This window comes from Primulina huaijiensis, unplaced genomic scaffold, assembly GCF_012295235.1.
Source record: "Primulina huaijiensis isolate GDHJ02 unplaced genomic scaffold, ASM1229523v2 scaffold32015, whole genome shotgun sequence".
Taxonomy (NCBI): domain Eukaryota; kingdom Viridiplantae; phylum Streptophyta; class Magnoliopsida; order Lamiales; family Gesneriaceae; genus Primulina; species Primulina huaijiensis.
The window spans coordinates 68,364-86,188 of NW_027357518.1; the positions used below are offsets into that span (position 1 = coordinate 68,364).

At 33.8% G+C, this 17,825-nt stretch overlaps 3 protein-coding genes and 1 long non-coding RNA gene across 6 annotated transcripts; 3 read left to right on the plus strand and 1 right to left on the minus strand.

The window, feature by feature from the left end:
* The first annotated feature begins 4,338 nt into the window (after positions 1-4,338).
* LOC140968044 (NDR1/HIN1-like protein 12) lies at positions 4,339-5,266 on the plus strand. The gene has a single exon (XM_073428885.1). It carries the CDS (start codon positions 4,423-4,425, stop codon positions 5,047-5,049), a length of 627 nt encoding a protein of 208 aa, XP_073284986.1. The 5' UTR covers positions 4,339-4,422; the 3' UTR covers positions 5,050-5,266.
* A 570-nt stretch (positions 5,267-5,836) lies between these two features.
* LOC140968012 (pentatricopeptide repeat-containing protein At3g14330) lies at positions 5,837-7,794 on the plus strand. The gene has a single exon (XM_073428844.1). It carries the CDS (start codon positions 5,878-5,880, stop codon positions 7,792-7,794), a length of 1,917 nt encoding a protein of 638 aa, XP_073284945.1. The 5' UTR covers positions 5,837-5,877.
* Positions 7,795-7,988: 194 nt separating this feature from the next.
* Positions 7,989-11,198, minus strand: LOC140968013 (protein GAMETE EXPRESSED 1-like). 3 transcript variants are annotated; one of them, XM_073428846.1, is made up of 7 exons: positions 11,068-11,198; positions 9,807-10,311; positions 9,143-9,730; positions 8,820-8,946; positions 8,554-8,740; positions 8,331-8,478; positions 7,989-8,247 (listed from the first exon to the last, which is right to left on the minus strand). In XM_073428846.1, exons 2-7 carry the CDS (start codon positions 10,295-10,297, stop codon positions 7,989-7,991), a joined length of 1,800 nt encoding a protein of 599 aa, XP_073284947.1. In that variant the 5' UTR covers positions 10,298-10,311; positions 11,068-11,198. The 3 variants fall into 3 exon arrangements, with proteins under 3 accessions (XP_073284947.1, XP_073284948.1, XP_073284946.1); XM_073428847.1 differs by having other exon boundaries at positions 9,807-10,199; positions 11,068-11,192; XM_073428845.1 differs by having other exon boundaries at positions 9,807-10,299; positions 11,060-11,192.
* Positions 11,199-14,510: 3,312 nt separating this feature from the next.
* Positions 14,511-15,763, plus strand: LOC140968024 (uncharacterized). Its single transcript, XR_012173681.1, has 2 exons — positions 14,511-14,818; positions 15,671-15,763. It is a non-coding gene; the product is annotated as an uncharacterized lncRNA (long non-coding RNA).
* The last annotated feature ends 2,062 nt before the right edge of the window (positions 15,764-17,825 follow it).

Consider the following 17,825-nt stretch of genomic DNA (forward strand, 5'->3'; position numbering starts at 1 on the left):
ATATATGGCGTAGGTCAACTTGTCTGTAGTTTATAAACGTAGAATTAATTCATATTGTAATAAATTTTCGAGTGTAGATGATTTATATGAGTACATCCAAAAGTTATCTCATTCTTATAAATCTAAGAGCCAAGGATGAATATACTTGAACAAAATAGATTACATTTGAAATTTAAATCTTCAACAAAAACAAATCCAATGTTAAAAAAACCGAAATTCAAACAAACAGACGACCCTTTTGTTGCATGCATGCAATTATTCACTCTAAAGGTGCACTACCTGCAGTTCTGATTTTCTTTGAGAAAAAATAATACACACACACGCACACACAGGTAACTTATTTCTCCACCACAAATTTTCGTCAAAGCTGATCACCAAGCTGCAAGACGGTAAAAGCAACATCATATCCATAATATTAACATCAGTGCTTATGGGTTCCGCCGGGGGGACTGTCATGACCCATACCAGGGCTGTTTCCTGGAGACGTCGGCCTATAAGCAGCCGTTTGTATCCTCTTAAACCGGTTGAATCGAGACAAGACTGGAGGATGTGGCTTGTGGACTGTTGGGGATGCAAAAGTTGGAGTTTTCAGCTCAGAGGCGGTCATTGTCGCCGACAAGTGCGGATGTTGAAGCATCAGTACGAGGACATAAAGAAGAGTCATCAAATAATTTTTCCTTTCGCGTGTGGCCATGAAAGTAATGGAGTAGGGTTTTTTTAATCTTATTTTGCTTGCTATTTTCGTATGAATTTGTGAAGAAAATGCACTTGAAGCTTGATGAACATTGATTTGAGTCTGTGGCATTGGTGTACACTCGTATTTAAGACCATTATATTGTTTAGGGTTGAAAATTTTAGCCCGACAGAGTGAGAATTTTATAAGTGATTCTGAAAAGTTGTACGTAAGTAACTCACATTTTTACAAATAAATAAAATAAAATAATGTATAAAAATGAAATTATGATCTTTATTTATAAAAAGAATAACAATTCAATTATGGTCCACATGAGAATGGGTTTCTTGGCAAGAATAATAATTGTAGTAAAAGAAAAAATTGAGCATGCCAAATATTTTCCACATTTAGTATAAGGCTACCATTTCCATTTAAAATTGGGTCTTCCACGACCACTCATGATTCAAATTTATTAATTCGCGATCACATTACAATATCGATTTGACACCACAAACGAATTGAACGTGTTGCTTTATATATAGTAATGTATCAATCTCTTCTTTTGTGTCATGCATATCTAGTTATATGGAACCTTTTCATTTAAAAATTATATAATTATCATTTAAACAATATGATATCTTCTTGGTCGTTTTCTTTTCTTTATCTTTTTTCCCTTCGATCATAAAAACATGATATTCAATTAAAAAGGGAATCATTATATTTTTTTTGGTTCAATAAGGTAGTGCGGAAGCCTGATGCATGCCAATAAGTATTGTTCGTGTAAGGAAAATGTAACGCTCCGGATTCGACGATTAATTGTATACTGTACCAAGACAAATCTTTCAAGCGTGCTTATGTTCTCACTCATACGCATCAAAAGAAAATTCCCAAGGGTCCACCATCCCAGAATTACGTACCCCAAGTTAAGCACGATTAATTATAGAGTTCTTATGTGATGAGCTTACGAAAAGAAGATGCATTTTCTTGATAGAAGTAGTACATATCAAATCTTTTAAGTCATCGTTAACTGCATAGTCTCATATCTGAACAGTTTTGGAATTTCTCTCATTCTGGTGTGAGGTCGGTGCATTCATGTTCCTTTCGTCTATAATGTGCATCTTATTTTCGGAAGCTCATCGCATATATAAGAACTCAAAAGTTAAGTGTACTTGACTTGGAGTAATTCTGAGATGGGCGAATCTCTAAGAAGTTTCCTAGGGTGCGTGTGAGCGATGATATAAGCACGCTGAAAAGACTCGTTTTTGGTACGTTTGGAACAGTCATCGAATATGTAGCGTTACAGAAAAATATTGCTTCTTCTACTAAGCTCATCCATCGGCGATTCGCAATGTAATTTATGCTCATGCGGTATCGTACCCACGTATTCGAGAAACTCTTGTAAAAAAATAATGCAAATTTCTCGTGTTCTAAAAAAATTGAAACTTCATGTAAGAAATTAATGAGCTAAAACGTCATTATTGTGTTGTTACATATGTAACATAGAATATTTAATTAGCCACCTAGAAATCGCAATGTGTTATTTTAAATTAACACTCTAATGAAAAATGATTAAAATAAAAAAATGTGCAAATTAGTTTGTTAAAATAATAAATTATCCGACAACAAGACAAAAAATAAAAATCTTTTAATTATTTGTTTCCGTCAAGTTGGCAAATATTTTACTCGAAACCCATGTTCTATTCAGACAAGCTCATCTGCAGGACTTAAATCTCAAAAAAGATTCACCATTAAACTAAAACAATTTGGGACTTGCATTTTTTAACGAAGATCCACCATTAAATTAAGTAATTGGCTGATAACGTATGACGAACCAATTTCTTCATTCTAAATTGAAAAAGCCCACGTTTATAAAGGAAGCAAAAAAAAAAAAAGTTACTTTATACACTTTTATTTAGTATTCTAAAATAATCATGATAATATAATTAATTTTTTGTTCATTCAGAGTAAATTTTTCAGTCAAAATCCGCACACTTTTTTTTTTTGTTTTTACGGTAACCATCATCGCGTTATCCTTTATATATAAGTGAATATTAATGTTATAGTCGAAATAGTACAATAGTTCGACAGATATTATAAAATAAAACGTGCAAGAAATTAAAGAATCGAACGAGTGGCAAACAAAGAGAAAGCATGGAATTGTAACCCAAGCTTTTGTTGCTTTTTTTTTTTTCAATTTAAATAATTTTTATTTTATTTTTGAAGATTTTTGAATGAAAAGAAACCCCAGTAGGATTTGTGGACCATGGTCAAATATCTTGCCCAAATAATATATTTGAATCTCCAACGTATACTATATTTGAACCCACCCCAGTAAGATTTATGTTTATTTAATTATAATTTTTTTTTATTTATTCTAAATACATCGGAATAACTTTTTTCTATCATTTGCCTTTAATTTAGTACTTGGAATTTTTTATAAAAAATAAATTAGAAACTTTAATATTTGTACCAAAATGTAAATAAATTCTAGTCGGTGGAATTATTTATTATATGGTGGGAGGTAATTATTAATTTTTCCATTTTTGTCAACAACATTGCACTTTTAATTTCGTGCGGATTTGAGTTTATGATTTATACATCTGAAGGGGTAAAATCAAACAGGAAGAGAAAAGATTCTTTGTTTTGCGAAGCGCTTTCGCTTTTTTGAGAAAATAATAAAATTTAAAATACTCCAGCCGCCATACCCATTCAACCTGTAGCAGTCCATAATCATTAATATACTTTGATTTTTCACTGTATTTTATGATGAACTGATGCTGCCTATTTCTGCTGCTACTTCTCCAATGATTGATTGCCTCTATCAATATGTGAATATGGAACAAATACGTTAAGGTTTCATTGGTTTAAATCATTTTATAACTCAAATTCATAATTTATTTATTTATACAGTAATTATATGTATCATAATGAATTTCAAACGACTCTAATATTTTAAAGAATTGAAATTCGTTGTAATTAGTATACTTTTTACAATGTAAATAAATAGGAAAATGAATTTGAATTTCTTTTTTACATTTAAATTTAATGATTTCAAATTCGTTCATCCAAACATAACTTATGAATTCGACTACTTTGTATTTTAGGTAGATGTAATGATAAATTTGATGTCTATAAGTATGTTACATATGTCTCTAATTAATTAATTAATTAATTAATCATAGTGCCGCATCATCTAAAGATTCATTAATGATTATTAATGCCCATCATCTTGGGCCTTCCAAAGATTAGAGACCATTATTAATCTGAAACATTGGGTTTTTCTTCTTAGTTATAATTATTAAGCCCCATCATTCTTGGGTATAATAGGATCCATTGTATATGGATTCATCAATCATCACCTAATTTGATTTGTCATAATACGGAAAAAAAAAATATATTCTAATATTTCTTGCAATATTACTTCTCGAATAGACAATCAAAAGATAGAATTTTTCTTAGGGAAAAAAAAAAAGACGAACCAATTGTTACATGTGATTATATTGGGATACAAATACAATTATTTCAGCTGATAATATATTCTTGAAAATTATATATAAAACTTAAATTTGTATCTTCTTGCAAAAGTAAAGGGAAAAGGAGCGTAAAGTAGAATTAAGATAGCTTTATACATAGGAAAAGAAGATATACCAAAACCTTCCCCCACCCATTGCACCCTCGAGTACACCTTGCTTTTCTTTCCCAATAATTCCCACATAAAATAAACCAAAATCCCAACTTTCCCCGTCCTAATGTCCTCTCTCACCACACCAATGTTAAAACCGGGCCATTACCCCCGAACCACCCCACACCACACCAACACCTTAATCTGGTGCGTTGCCATAATCTGCGCCATACTCGCGGTCGCCGTGATCATCTGTGGAGTAACTATATTCATCGGCTACCTTGTCATCAAACCAAAGGTTCCACAAATAAGCGTCACCAGCGCACAGCTTGATGCCATATACTTCGACCAAGCCAGCTTGCTGACAGTACAGGTAACCATAGTGATCGAATCCGAAAACCGTAACGCGAAAGCCAGTGTTAGTTTTTACGAGACGAGATATGGGTTGAGTTTCCGGGGCCAGAATATAGCGTATCTGGCGGCGAATACGTATGGTTTGGGCCCGAATAAGACGACGGTGTTCAACTATGTTTCACAGTCCACTCCTATTCCGTTGAATCCAGATGAAGCGGAGTCTGTGAACTGGTCGTTGAATCGAAAGATTATTACTTTTGAGCTGAAAGGGAACACCAAAACGAGATGGAGAGTGGGGTTAATTGGTTCGGTGAAATTCTGGTTGCATTTGGATTGCATGCTGCAGTTGCCTGTGGATGGGACTCCCATATTCCCTCGTTGTAGCTCTAGGACTCAATGAATGTTCTGTCCTCAAGTTATTTTGGCCTCAGGGTCAACGGTTTTTGATCATTTGGAATTGGAATTTTCCAACTCTCCAATATCTCCTGATTTATAATTTCATTCATAATAATCGGCTAGTCGATCGGAACATGCAGGGAATCAAAATACTGATGATCAAGTTGGTCTCTAACATGTAAAATTTGTTGTTTCTATACTAAATATCACCTTTTTTTTTTTTACTATCCGTCCCAAATATATGATTCGATATCTATATTTAATATTATTTTCTTTATTCTATTATCAATTTTAATAAATTAGTTATCCCCAACAAGTTTTTTACAAGTACACAATAAATAAGGATAAATTTTCACTAAATACATGAGACTGACCGATACTTGGACCTGGACTGTCTAAAGTCACCCCAAAACCCATGTCCAACCAATGTGGATTCTTTTCCCATTGGGCTAAAATAAGGTTCAGACTCGGAAATGAAACCCATCATCAAATATCAAATTTTAACAGCGTATTTTACGAATTTATCATTTTTTATATATAAAAAACATATATATGTAATCAAAACTGAATCAACTATCTAGTTTTCCTTGTAATACAAATCAAAATATATTAAATCAAATTGTCGAGAATAAAATCTACAAGTAAGTGCAATTATCTCGCCCAATTGATCAGATTTAAAATACTGAATATTGATTTCGATGTACATTTATATTCTTTAATGAAATTTGAAAACATTTCCAAGTAGTCTCGAAATTTCATAAAATTTTCAAATAATAAAATTTAAAATCTAGATTTTCTGTGAGAGACAGCAGAGAGGCCTGCCTAAAAAACAATGGTTGTTTCCAGTGTATGCCTCTCCACAAATTTGACCATCACTTCACCTCCTAAACTTCATTTCCAAAATCAACCACGAAATTCTACTCTCAAGTATCTCACCAAATCTGGTAAACTCGATGAAGCGCTTCACCTATTACTGGAATCCCAGCAGCTAACAATCGAGTCCTACACTTCTCTCTTACACGCCTGCATTTCCAGAAAAGCTTTGCTCCATGGACAGAGACTCTACCTTCATCTTCTGGAATCCAAACATCACAAGGATCTTCTCAAGAATCCCACCTTAAATTCTAAGTTCATCACTCTTTTCTCAGCTTGCGGCCGGTTGGATGACGCGTTTCGGGCGTTTAGACAGGGAATTGAGGAGATGGGTTGTGTTGGGGAGTCGGTTTACGTGGCTATGGCTATTGGGTTTTCGAAAAATGGGAATTTTAACGAGGCTCTACTCGTTTATTGTGAAATGTTGTCGAAGGGAATCGAGCCGGGGAACTTTGCATTTTCGGTTGCGTTGAAGGCTTGTTCGGGTCTGTTAGATTCAGGTTTTGGTAAATCGGTGCATGCTCAGGTTCTGAAGGCCGTTGGAGAGCCTGATCAAGTGGTCAACAATTCACTTTTGAAGTTTTATTCGGAATGCGGGACTTTTGAGGAGGTTTCACGGTTGTTTGACGATATGCCTGACCGAAATGTTGCTACTTGGAATGCGTTGATTGTTGGGTTCGTTAGGAAACATCAGGTGTCTGAAGGTTTTGAAACTTTTCGACGAATGCAGAAGGAAGGCGTTGGATTTAGTTGGGTTAGTTTGACGACAATTCTAGCGGCTTGTACTCGGCTGACCTCACTTTATATTGGTAAAGAAGTTCATGCGCAAATTTTAAAATCAGAGGAATGCCCGGACGTTCTTGTGATGAATGCGCTTTTGGATTTGTACGCTAAATGTGGAGCCATGGAGAATTGTAGGAAAGTTTTTGATAGAATGACATCCAAAGACTTGACATCCTGGAATACTTTGATCAACGGTTATGCAGTCAGTGGTTGGATTCAAGAAGCCATTTCAGCTTTTGAAGAAATGACGGAAGCTAGATATGTTGCGGATGAGGTGACATTCATCTCATTGTTATCAGGTTGCAGTCATTCCGGGATGGTAGAAGAGGGTCGAGTCCTCTTTGATAGAATGAGTTCCGAGTTCAGAATAGATCCTAATTTGGAGCATTACGCCTGTTTGGTGGATACGTTAGGCAGAGCCGGGAAAATAGAAGAGGCATTAGATGTGGTTAAGAAAATGCCTATTAAGCCGAGCGGCAGCATCTGGGGATCGTTGCTCAATTCTTGTAGGTTGCACGGTTATGTTTCATTGGCAGAAGTCATAGCAAAAGTTCTGTTTAAGATTGAACCGTACAATGCTGGAAATTATGTTATGTTATCGAACATATATGCGAATGCTGGGATGTGGGACAAAGTTGAAATGGTGAGAGAACTGATGGAGAAGAGTGAAATCAAGAAAGAAGCTGGCTGCAGTTGGGTACATATTCGAGACAAAGTACACAGTTTTGTGGCTGGTGGAGGTTTTGAGTTTCGAAATACAGATGAGTATAAAATTGTATTTTATGAATTGTCAAAAGAAATGGAGAAAAGAGGGTATGTACCTGATACAGGAGTCGTGCTTCATGACATAAACAAGGAAATGAAGGTAGAGTGGGTGTGTGGTCACAGTGAAAGGCTTGCCACAATATATGCATTAATTCATGGTGGTTCAGGATTACCTGTCAGGATCACAAAAAATCTTCGTGTTTGTGCAGATTGTCATACTTGGATGAAGTATGCGTCCGAAGTAAGTCGGAGGAGAATTATATTAAGAGACACAAATCGGTTCCATCATTTTAATGAAGGAAAATGCTCTTGCAATGACTATTGGTGACAAGTCTGAATCTAAAAAATCATTCTGTAATATGTAAAATTCTGTTGAAATATCCTAGAAATACAGCGTGCTGTATTATAAATTAACATTCAAGAGTTACTTGTGCACGACCTTGTAGGAATCTATCAAAATTTCACAAAAAATACAGTCAAATCTACCTCTTCAACAGTATCTAGCTTTCAAGGTTTCAAATCTTAATGACGCTGCCTGAGGTTATATCGCCTTGTACTTGAACTAGTCAAAGAAGAACTATCCCCGATCTCCTCGGGGTATACATAATCAGGGTCCTCTAACATATCTACATCTTCAGGTAAATCTGTATCGACCCATGATGACCAATTTACCTCACTGTCAATATCCATTTCAAATGATAGCATCTCTTTATTCCTTTGCATAGCATTTACCTTCTCCATTAGCATCAACAGCATTTTATGGTTCAGCAGTTCATAATCTCTGCATGCGTGCATAAATTCTGTAAATTTCTGTGTAACTCTGTAAAATTTTCCATGCTTCAGAAGAGTAGAGCTTTTTTTTACCTGTATGTTAAAATGGCGTACAGATACTGCACTGATGCAAGAATACCGGAAAGTGATCTAACTGTATATATCATCTTTCCTTGATGTTCGATGTTGGCTGTCATGTACCAAAGTATACTTACTTCTACCGAGAACGTCAAACACAGCCCTGAAAATAAAGTTTGGCACTAAGATTTAGTAACAAGAATTTCTAAATCATTAAAACTTTCATGTCTTTATTTACCCAAGTACAGCCTGTGTCTGACACTGTAAGCTTGTTTGACACTAGTTAACATGTAGATGATGAAGATTGCAACTGTGTAAACCAGAAAGGCTATGATCACTCGAGATTCGAACAACATTGCGCTGTGCAAGGCAAACAGCTTGTCTATGGCAACAAACATGCTTGCCTGTTTGGACTCGAAAGCTTTCTACAATAAGGTGACAATCATAGTCATTTTTTTAAGTCAAAGATTAACTTTGTTAAGAATTGAAGAAGGAATAGCTAACCTGAGCTGCTAATATAAGTTTTGAATTCTCAACTAGATGGTCATGAGATTCGTAAAGTTCTTTTTGCTTTACCAGTAGTTCCTCTTGCTGTTTATGCCCAAATTCTGCCAACTTTTCAAGAGTCACCCTGTAAATTACACAAATTTAATCTAAAATATATCACAACATATGTGGTCATGAGGCTAAGTGACACAATGATGAAACATGGCAATTGTATAGTTATATGGTAGAGAATTTGACTTGTCCTGTTCAGCTATAGAATTTTGTTTGGAAATATCTTAAGAATTTGTGTTGGAAAGGGCGGTTTAAAATATAGTGTCCACCTGCTTTCTTCAAGGGCCTGCGACTGAAACCTTGTTAGAAAATGGAGACCTTCAAGAGCCACAGACTGGCCATCAAGAAGTTGTTTCTGTTTATCCAAAGACGTCCCTGCCATATTCCCGATATCATCAGCCTTACTCTGCAAAGTTATCATCTTTGAAAACATTGCATCCCCAACTCTTCCAATCTCCTTCTCGATTTCAACAGCTTCGTTTTTCAAATTTGTGATTTCTAGACCCAAATTATTATAAGAATTTTGAATTACCACCATTCCTTCTTCCAAACTGTCCTTCATTTTGTCTTGGCTTTTACTTAACTCTGCTTGAGAAGCTGCTACGATCTTAGATTGCTTATAAACTACTTCAGAATACTTCAAAACCGAGTTAACACGATCCTCAACATTCCTTGACGTTTCTGCAACTTGCTGAGTTCGCTGATCGATCAAACCCAATGAGTCATGCACATGTCTCGAATTCTGCATTAATTCCACCCCATGTCGCTCTATCTCGTCCAACTTCAGTTCTGCATATTCCGCAGAACTCTTCAGCTCATTTACCAATCGTTCTGTTTGATACTTAAACGTGTCAGCCCTACAAAATTTCGAGGCAAATTAAGAACATCCCATCACATAAACACAACAAAATTCAAGAAAACATACTACTCAACTGTAACCGATGGCAGATTGAGTTGGTTTCAAGAAAGTATTCAAGAAAAATCTTGTGAGAATCCACATCAAGATTTTTCAGACATTTCTTCATTACCGAATTTTCGTCACAATGAGGAAGAGGGGGACGCCCCGTGAGGCGTTGAAAGCAATCGCTCAAATGCCAAGCTAATCTAGTCCTCGACTCTTCATCGGCAAGAGTCTTTGAACATCCTTCAAACACCTTCTGATAAGCAGCTTGCCAGCAAGAATTTGGGGCGAGCATTTTGTTCCTAGCATTCTCAACCAATGCCAAGCCATTCGGGTCGTTGAATGATTCTATGGAAAATTCAGAATTGCCATTTCTATCCATCACCTTGTTCCCAGAAAATTTATTGCTATTATCGATCTTTTCCCTAGACGAAAAGAACCAACTCCATGACAAGCATGTTTGTGAAAGCAACACTAAGGTGAAGATGAAATACGAGTAAGGTTTCCGAGTTCGAGGATCCATAACTTATATTGAACCTGCAAACATTGAAATAAATTTTTTCTTATTAACGCAACCAATTCATATTAAGCGTCCGAAACTTTAACACAAATGGCATGTAACATTCATGATATGAACATGATATGACTTCCCGATGAGAGGTTGATACAAAATTCTTCGTGTCTGATATATTGACAAACGGGAAAATTGTATTAAAAAAACAGAAATTATATATGCACGCGTAGCAAATTTCCCACTTTTAAGTAATTTTTTTTTTACTCAAAATAAAAAAAAAAACAAAATCTCAGAAGAAGACCACCCACGATTAGACAGTAGATACTAATATGATCTTGACAAGCAACCAAAAAGTTTTATTTTTAAATTGAAGCCGAATGAATCTCTTAGAAAAACATGAAATACCTGATTAAAATCACAAACTGAGATCATATTTCCAAAAGCAACGTTAAGTGCGCATAAACTTTCCTTCCAAATCGCAACTCTTAAATTGTCTGTCATACTATTCCTCTTTTTCCGTTTTATTTCCTATTCTGTTAATTTCCTAATAGAATAAAAGATACTTCAAAAGGCAAGAAAATCATAAGAATCTAAAATATGCCGTCATTACTTGGGAAAATAATAGTACTATGCTTGAAGTAAATCTTTTACCTCGCAAATTCCGAAAACTTAAAACTTCAAACGGAAAAGACCAAACAAACGTAAACTCCAATAATTCGACGGTAGACGATTAATCGGAACAAATAAAAGTAAAACATCCAAAGTCTTTACGGATCAACCTAAATTTCATCAACGATTTGTCTGTATTTGTGCAATAAATAAACATCTGATGATAGATTTGGAGGCGTCTCTTGGAAGACAGACAGGAGAAAGTATTTCTTTTATCAACTTGACTGGCCGTTACGTTTCATGCATTACACGTAAAATTTAGCCCAGTTTTTGGCCCTTTTTTTTTTAACAAACCCAGCCCAGATTTGCTGGCAGCAGCCCACGAAATATATTTGCTTTGAAATTTATTGCATGGGCTTCTGGCTCAAATAATTGCTCCGAGGGGACAACGTCTGGACTTTCACGCACGTCGCAATAGCAGTAATAACATGGACAATAATTTGAGAAAGTTGTGATCGGAAGAGATCAATATAGGACCCTATATTGGTGAAGAGCCATGTGCTGTTGTTTAACACTCACAAGGCCCACTAGACAGCTGAGTCTCTTGTATTATATCACACTCCTCACACTTTTTTAATACACTTTCATATTGTATTTATATGTACATGATTGTCTTGCAAACTTGACAAGTAAAAATCGGTAAACAATTTATATATGTTATTTAAATTATATATATCCATGAAAGGTCTCATTCTGATTAAACACGAGCAATTGCACTCAACACTCATGACGTATCAATACGTCACATCTCTTTTTTTTTTTTTTTTTTTTATGTGAAGTGGATTCGACGACACAAAAAATGATATGTGGCTCTTTATAAGAAGTTGGATGAAAATAACCCGGAAAGATGATGAGATAGGTGTACCCCATCTCACATGGATAAAAATCAAGAATTTGAAATGATTTATAATAAATTAAAATGAAATTGTATAGAAACTTAGATTAATCATTTTCGTAAACAGATGTCAGATATGAAGTAGTTGCTATAAAAACATATATTGTGGAGTCATGTGTGTGCCAGCCCGATCCAAGGGGTGACATGACACACTTCTTGTAATGTCCCCTTGTGAAATTAGGTAAATATATTTGGGAAGCACAACTCTATTATTAGACAGAGATGAAAAGTAACAATAAGGACTAACACATGCCCAATAAATGAAGAATAAATACAAGCAAGCTAGAAAAACAGAAATTATTGTATTTCACACAGTAGATAAATATGATATAAACGCGAGAAATTTCTGTGATTCGTGTAAAATCGAGTGTTATGTTGGATATATAAGTTTTGTGTTGTCCACACAGGTTATATTGGACCACTTTTGAAGAAGATTGGATAAGAATAGTATCGATAATGGGTTCTCTTTTTGAGGGACGAGTGGGCGATAAATAAGAAGCTTAGAAATATTTGGGCCCCTTTGAATTTAATTATGGTGTGATCCTCCCTTTCTCAAAAAGCGGAAAAAAAGATGCACATTTAATAATAATTAGAGGAATCGAGACCCAATCGGTGACAAGGGATCACGAATGTATTTTTTTCCCCATGAATTTATGATTGGAAAAAGTGTGTATATTTTGTGTTGGAAATGCAACAAAGTTCAGATTGAAATATAAAAGAAAGATCATGAGTTGATAAGATGGAATATATCTCCATTGATACGAGATTTTTTTGATAAAAATCAAAAGCAAATACATGATATTTTACCATTATGGAGATGTGCCACTTCTATTACTCAACATTTTATATAATTTCCCGGCTCAATTATGTATGACATTTTCATAGGGATTCACTACACTTAATCCAAATTCTAATGCATGTTTTAAGACAAAGCTGTCTACTTTTGGCCATTAAGTTTTGCTTAATTTGTTGAAAAGGTGTTGTATATTTTGACTAGGGTATCAACTTTCTAATCATACGGGAAAACTAATTTTGCCAATTTCCTAAATTTTAGGCAGACTTTATTAGACAGAAAATAAAATAATTTTATGTGTTCACTATGGTTACGGTTGCTTCTGGTAATGGATAACGTGTTTCGTGTCAAATTGGTTGCCGATTTTGATCAAAAGTTGAGCTAAATCGCTGTGGAATCATATATTAAAATTGGTGACTTTAAGTTAAGGTGTTACATAGTAAAACATATTCATAAAATTAAGGTGCACTAGTCATTTTTTTTATATATAATATAATTTGAGTATGTAACGAAATGTGAAAAGTACAAGAAAAAAACAATTGCTATTGCGTGTGCGATGGGATTTGACACGGTTAAGTTATGTTGGTTCTATGTTTGGCCAAGAGCAGGCAAACATTTGACAACTGCCTTCCAAAAATAACTCTCTTTTTTCCTCAGTGACGGACTCCTCTTTCGTCAAAACTAATTATTATGTACACGTGATGTGTGTACAGTATTTTTTTATCATTATTGATGAAATAAAGTGATATTTGACAAATTATGAATGGATTAAATTGATATTTGAATTGTTGAAATTAAAAAAATAAAAATAAAATTGTCTGTTGAAATTTAAAAAACAAAAAACAAAAGTGTAATATTAATATCATATAAAAGTAAAGTTGGAAGAAAAATTTGGCGTCTTTCCTAGATAGTTACTACGATGTCCTCAATTTTAATAAAATAGAATATATGAAGAAAAAATATTCGATATTTTCAAATTAATTAACGGTTAAGGGAGTTTATATTTGATTTTTATAGATAGAAAATTATTATTTCAAATTTATTTCCACATTCCTTAGCATTATCTTGTCACTTCTTATAATATTATTATAAATATATTATTATTATTATTATTATTATTGAATACTTAAAAAACTATGTTCTGTTTTAAAAAAATTTAATAAAGAAGAATTCAAAGTTTAATATCGTAATATTGCGTCACGGTTTCTAAAAACAATTTGGGGAACTAACCTTACCAATACATAAAATTCGTTATTAATCTAAGCAGTATAGCATAAAAATTGACAAAAAGAACAAATACAAAATCAGATTCTCATTCCCAATGAGCCACACAATTTACCCCAAAAGCGTAAACTACAAAAACATCCAGTGAAAACACACACACACACACTCACACTCACACACATATATATATTATTTTATTTTGATTGAAATTGTACTCATTTTCGTGTCTATCATATGATAAAAATATATTTTAAATAATATATATAATATGTGATTGTAATCTTATTGATGGAAAGATATCAAAACTATACGTATAGATATCTTTATTATTATTTTTATATATAATTTGTGCTAACGCTGCATTGTTTAGTTTATATTAATTCTGAAGAATCCTTTATTTAATAATATAATATAAAACAATAGATAATTAATTAACCAGTAGATTTTTCAGGTATGGGCCTCGTACGAGTCGTATTCGGCAGCACGTGCTTCCACGTGTAGTGGTTCTCCTCGTAATTTTCAACAAATCCAGAGCCAAATGTAAATTATTAATTTTATATCAATATCCATTATTCACTCAAAAAGGCACGTGGCTGAATCGCATGCGTCCGTCTCAGCTATAAAATCCCGTGCGGCTGCAGGCAAGTGCTTCTTGTGTTTTCAGTTCACACCCGAGTGCTCTCTGGCTGCCTTTGGTTTCTGCTCGGATTTCTGTTTCTTGCGGCGGCCTCTAATTCGCTTGGTGCAGGTCGGGAACTATATTCGCCGAGTGATGTATGAGCACACTAGCGAGCATCGGGGGAGTATATATATCGCCGCCGTTGTTTTTTTTCTTCTGGCGGAAATGAGGTTCCCGCCTTGCATCAACTGAATCGGAGGCAGCGGTGAATTTGAGATACGGCAGTGTTTTCTACGGTACTCTGACTAATACGCTGCCTACTCACCTCAGGTTTAAACTTTTTATTCTTGTCCTAAATCGGTGATATTTTAGATCTGATTAATCGATCTTATTGATAGTATCTTGTTCTTGTTCGTTGGCGTATGCTTGATTTTGTTTTCCGTATTTTTATGTTTTCGGTGACATGAAAAAATGATTCCTTTTTCTAGAACAATAGAGGTAGCATTTTTAGGTTCACGTCTAGTTAAACGAACTACGAACGGTCTAGAACAATCATGTTGATTTAATTGGGTAGTTACTTTTCTGTGTGTCTTTGATGCTGTTATCATTTTTCCTTTTGATGTTGATGTTCTTTCAATATGTTTTGAAAAATTTTCTCCTTCTCGTGCCAGACACTGGTAAGTTTTTATTCAATAGGTCCAGAACTCTGTTCTGTATGCATATCTGTATCAGCTACGCTTGGTGCATCAATTTTGGTTCCTCCCTTTGATTTGGATCATGGGATATTCCTTAATCAACTGGTGATATTCTGAATTTTAAGCTGTTACTTGTTGGTATTTGTTTTTCGAAAATAGGGATCGTATGTGGCACTTTTGGAACAAAATAGAGACTCATCTGTTCCACCTCACTGTCGTTTTCAGTCAGCACTCCGTGTCCCCGGTTAGGCCAATGTTCATCCTGTTGCGAAAGCATACACCTTTAACTTGTCTGTTTAATTATGTCTATAAATGTATGTATGTTAAAACTAAATTCTCGGATATAACTTAATTACCTGAAATATGCATGTACTAATACACTGAATTTAAGATATTCATTATATTGTTGGATCTTGAAAAACTTGGAAAGTTGAGCAGATCATGTATGTATGGATGCTTTCTCATTATCTGGAGCATAAAATTCTAGTTGACCAGAATAGAAAGAAACAGTGAATCAAACAAGCAAGAAAACGGCTCGAGTCTGCTGGATCGAAGCGCTGATATAAAGTTTGAATAAAAACCAAATGCAAGAGCAAAGGAAAATTGCACGAGGTTATGATCAATGCAAGAAATTAAACTGAATATGAAACAATAGGACCATTGATGCGACGCAATATCGTAAATAATTCTCACGTTACCACTCACCAATTGTGTTTTGTATGCTGCTTTCCCAAGTGGCATGCGATAATATAATGTTCAGGATTGTGTTAGTTTTAGTGTTGTTTCAATATTAATGTGATACGGTTGCTTTTGCCTTACGTTTTTGTATTTGTTTTTCCTCATTGAAACATAGTTTTGTCCAAGGGGCAGGGTTTCACCGCAGTTATGTCCAATGCCCCCTGGTTATTGTTGAGACGATAGGTGTGTGAATTTTATCTTTTTTATTATAACATTTCACATTATTTGAAGTGTTAGGGAAGTTCTTCGTACAACGAGCAATCAAAATATGAAATTTGAATTATCGTATAGTATAAAAATTTTGAGTTTCGACCGGTTGATTTCGTTCCACCAATTATTGAAAATTCGATTTCGTGATAATTATGTTCGACTTTTGGAAACTTGTACAGTTATTCTGTCAATCCCTGATCATTGAACCTATTAAACCCTTCAAATTGTATATGATTAAATCTAGGTATAATAGACATCGCTTGATTTTCATCATGGAGCATTTTGAATTTACCATTTATAAAAAAAAATTCCCATTTTTATAACATTCTTCATCGAATTAGATAGACAATCTCGTAATGTCGGAATTTCTATTCTGTTTTACCCAACTCCATATTTGTAACAAAATGTATGAATTGCGTATGTACGGATAAATAAAGTTCGTTTTTTTTTTTTTTATTAAGACTTAACTTGAAAGTCGCAAACATATCCAAATCGGAAAGAAACATAATTTTGTCACTTAAATCTATTAAGACATTTACTGTATCTGTTTTGAATATTGGAAAAACAAGTAATGTTTGTTCTGAAAACTGATGTTAGACCTAAATAATTGAGAAGTCCCCATTTTAAATATTGAATCCACGTACAAATATATTTGTGTTAAGTTCCTTACGATCAGCAATAGTCACGAGAAACACATCGATTCCTTCATTTCAGAGAATTGGGGCAATAATGGATGGTTGTGTTACATAAATATTCTATTAATTGAAATAATTAAAATGTCTGGATTGAACTCTACGATTAAATAATAAAATTAAAATGCATTCTGATGATATTAATTGAGACTCGATATAACACCCAAAAATCGAACGAACAATTTTGAATAAGGATTCCATTTCAAACTGTGAAGCTGGCAAGCTCATGCTCAAATTAAGATTTTGCAAAAACCAAAAAATATATGTATGTATATATACGTGTGTTAATATTTTACTTATAAAATAAAATGAAATCAATTATTATCTATAAAAACTCCTTTGAGACGGTCTCACAGGTCAATTTTAATTGATTAACTAACCATCAACCTTTCTTTAACGGTACTTCATTTACATATACATAAATTTGATATTGATTTCTTGATAGCATCGTTCTCACTATCACCTTAATTTAAAAAATTTCCCTTAATTGTTCCAAGTATATATTTTTAGACTTCTCGTTGCATTTTCCTTAATTGCATCATATTTTGATATGATACTTTAGGCAAGTGAGTGTCGCATTGGTTCTAAGTAGAATAAGGAACAAAATTACAAAAAAGTACAAAAATAGCATACTAACACTAAAATTCGACCACGTGAAAAACCCAAAAAAAAAAAAAAAAAAAAAAAAAAAANATTGTCTGTTGAAATTTAAAAAACAAAAAACAAAAGTGTAATATTAATATCATATAAAAGTAAAGTTGGAAGAAAAATTTGGCGTCTTTCCTAGATAGTTACTACGATGTCCTCAATTTTAATAAAATAGAATATATGAAGAAAAAATATTCGATATTTTCAAATTAATTAACGGTTAAGGGAGTTTATATTTGATTTTTATAGATAGAAAATTATTATTTCAAATTTATTTCCACATTCCTTAGCATTATCTTGTCACTTCTTATAATATTATTATAAATATATTATTATTATTATTATTATTATTGA

Excerpts from the sequence above, each read along its gene's own strand:
- LOC140968044 (XM_073428885.1), top strand. The coding sequence starts at position 4,423 with ATGTCCTCTCTCACCACACCAATGTTAAAACCGGGCCATTACCCCCGA.
- LOC140968012 (XM_073428844.1), top strand. The coding sequence starts at position 5,878 with ATGGTTGTTTCCAGTGTATGCCTCTCCACAAATTTGACCATCACTTCA.
- LOC140968013 (XM_073428845.1), bottom strand. The coding sequence starts at position 11,114 with ATGTTTATTTATTGCACAAATACAGACAAATCGTTGATGAAATTTAGG. Across the intron at positions 8,947-9,142 it reads CAGGCCCTTGAAGAAAGCAG|GGTGACTCTTGAAAAGTTGG; the intron begins GTGGACACTATA and ends TGTAATTTACAG. Across the intron at positions 8,248-8,330 it reads TACGCCATTTTAACATACAG|AGATTATGAACTGCTGAACC; the intron begins GTAAAAAAAAGC and ends GCACGCATGCAG.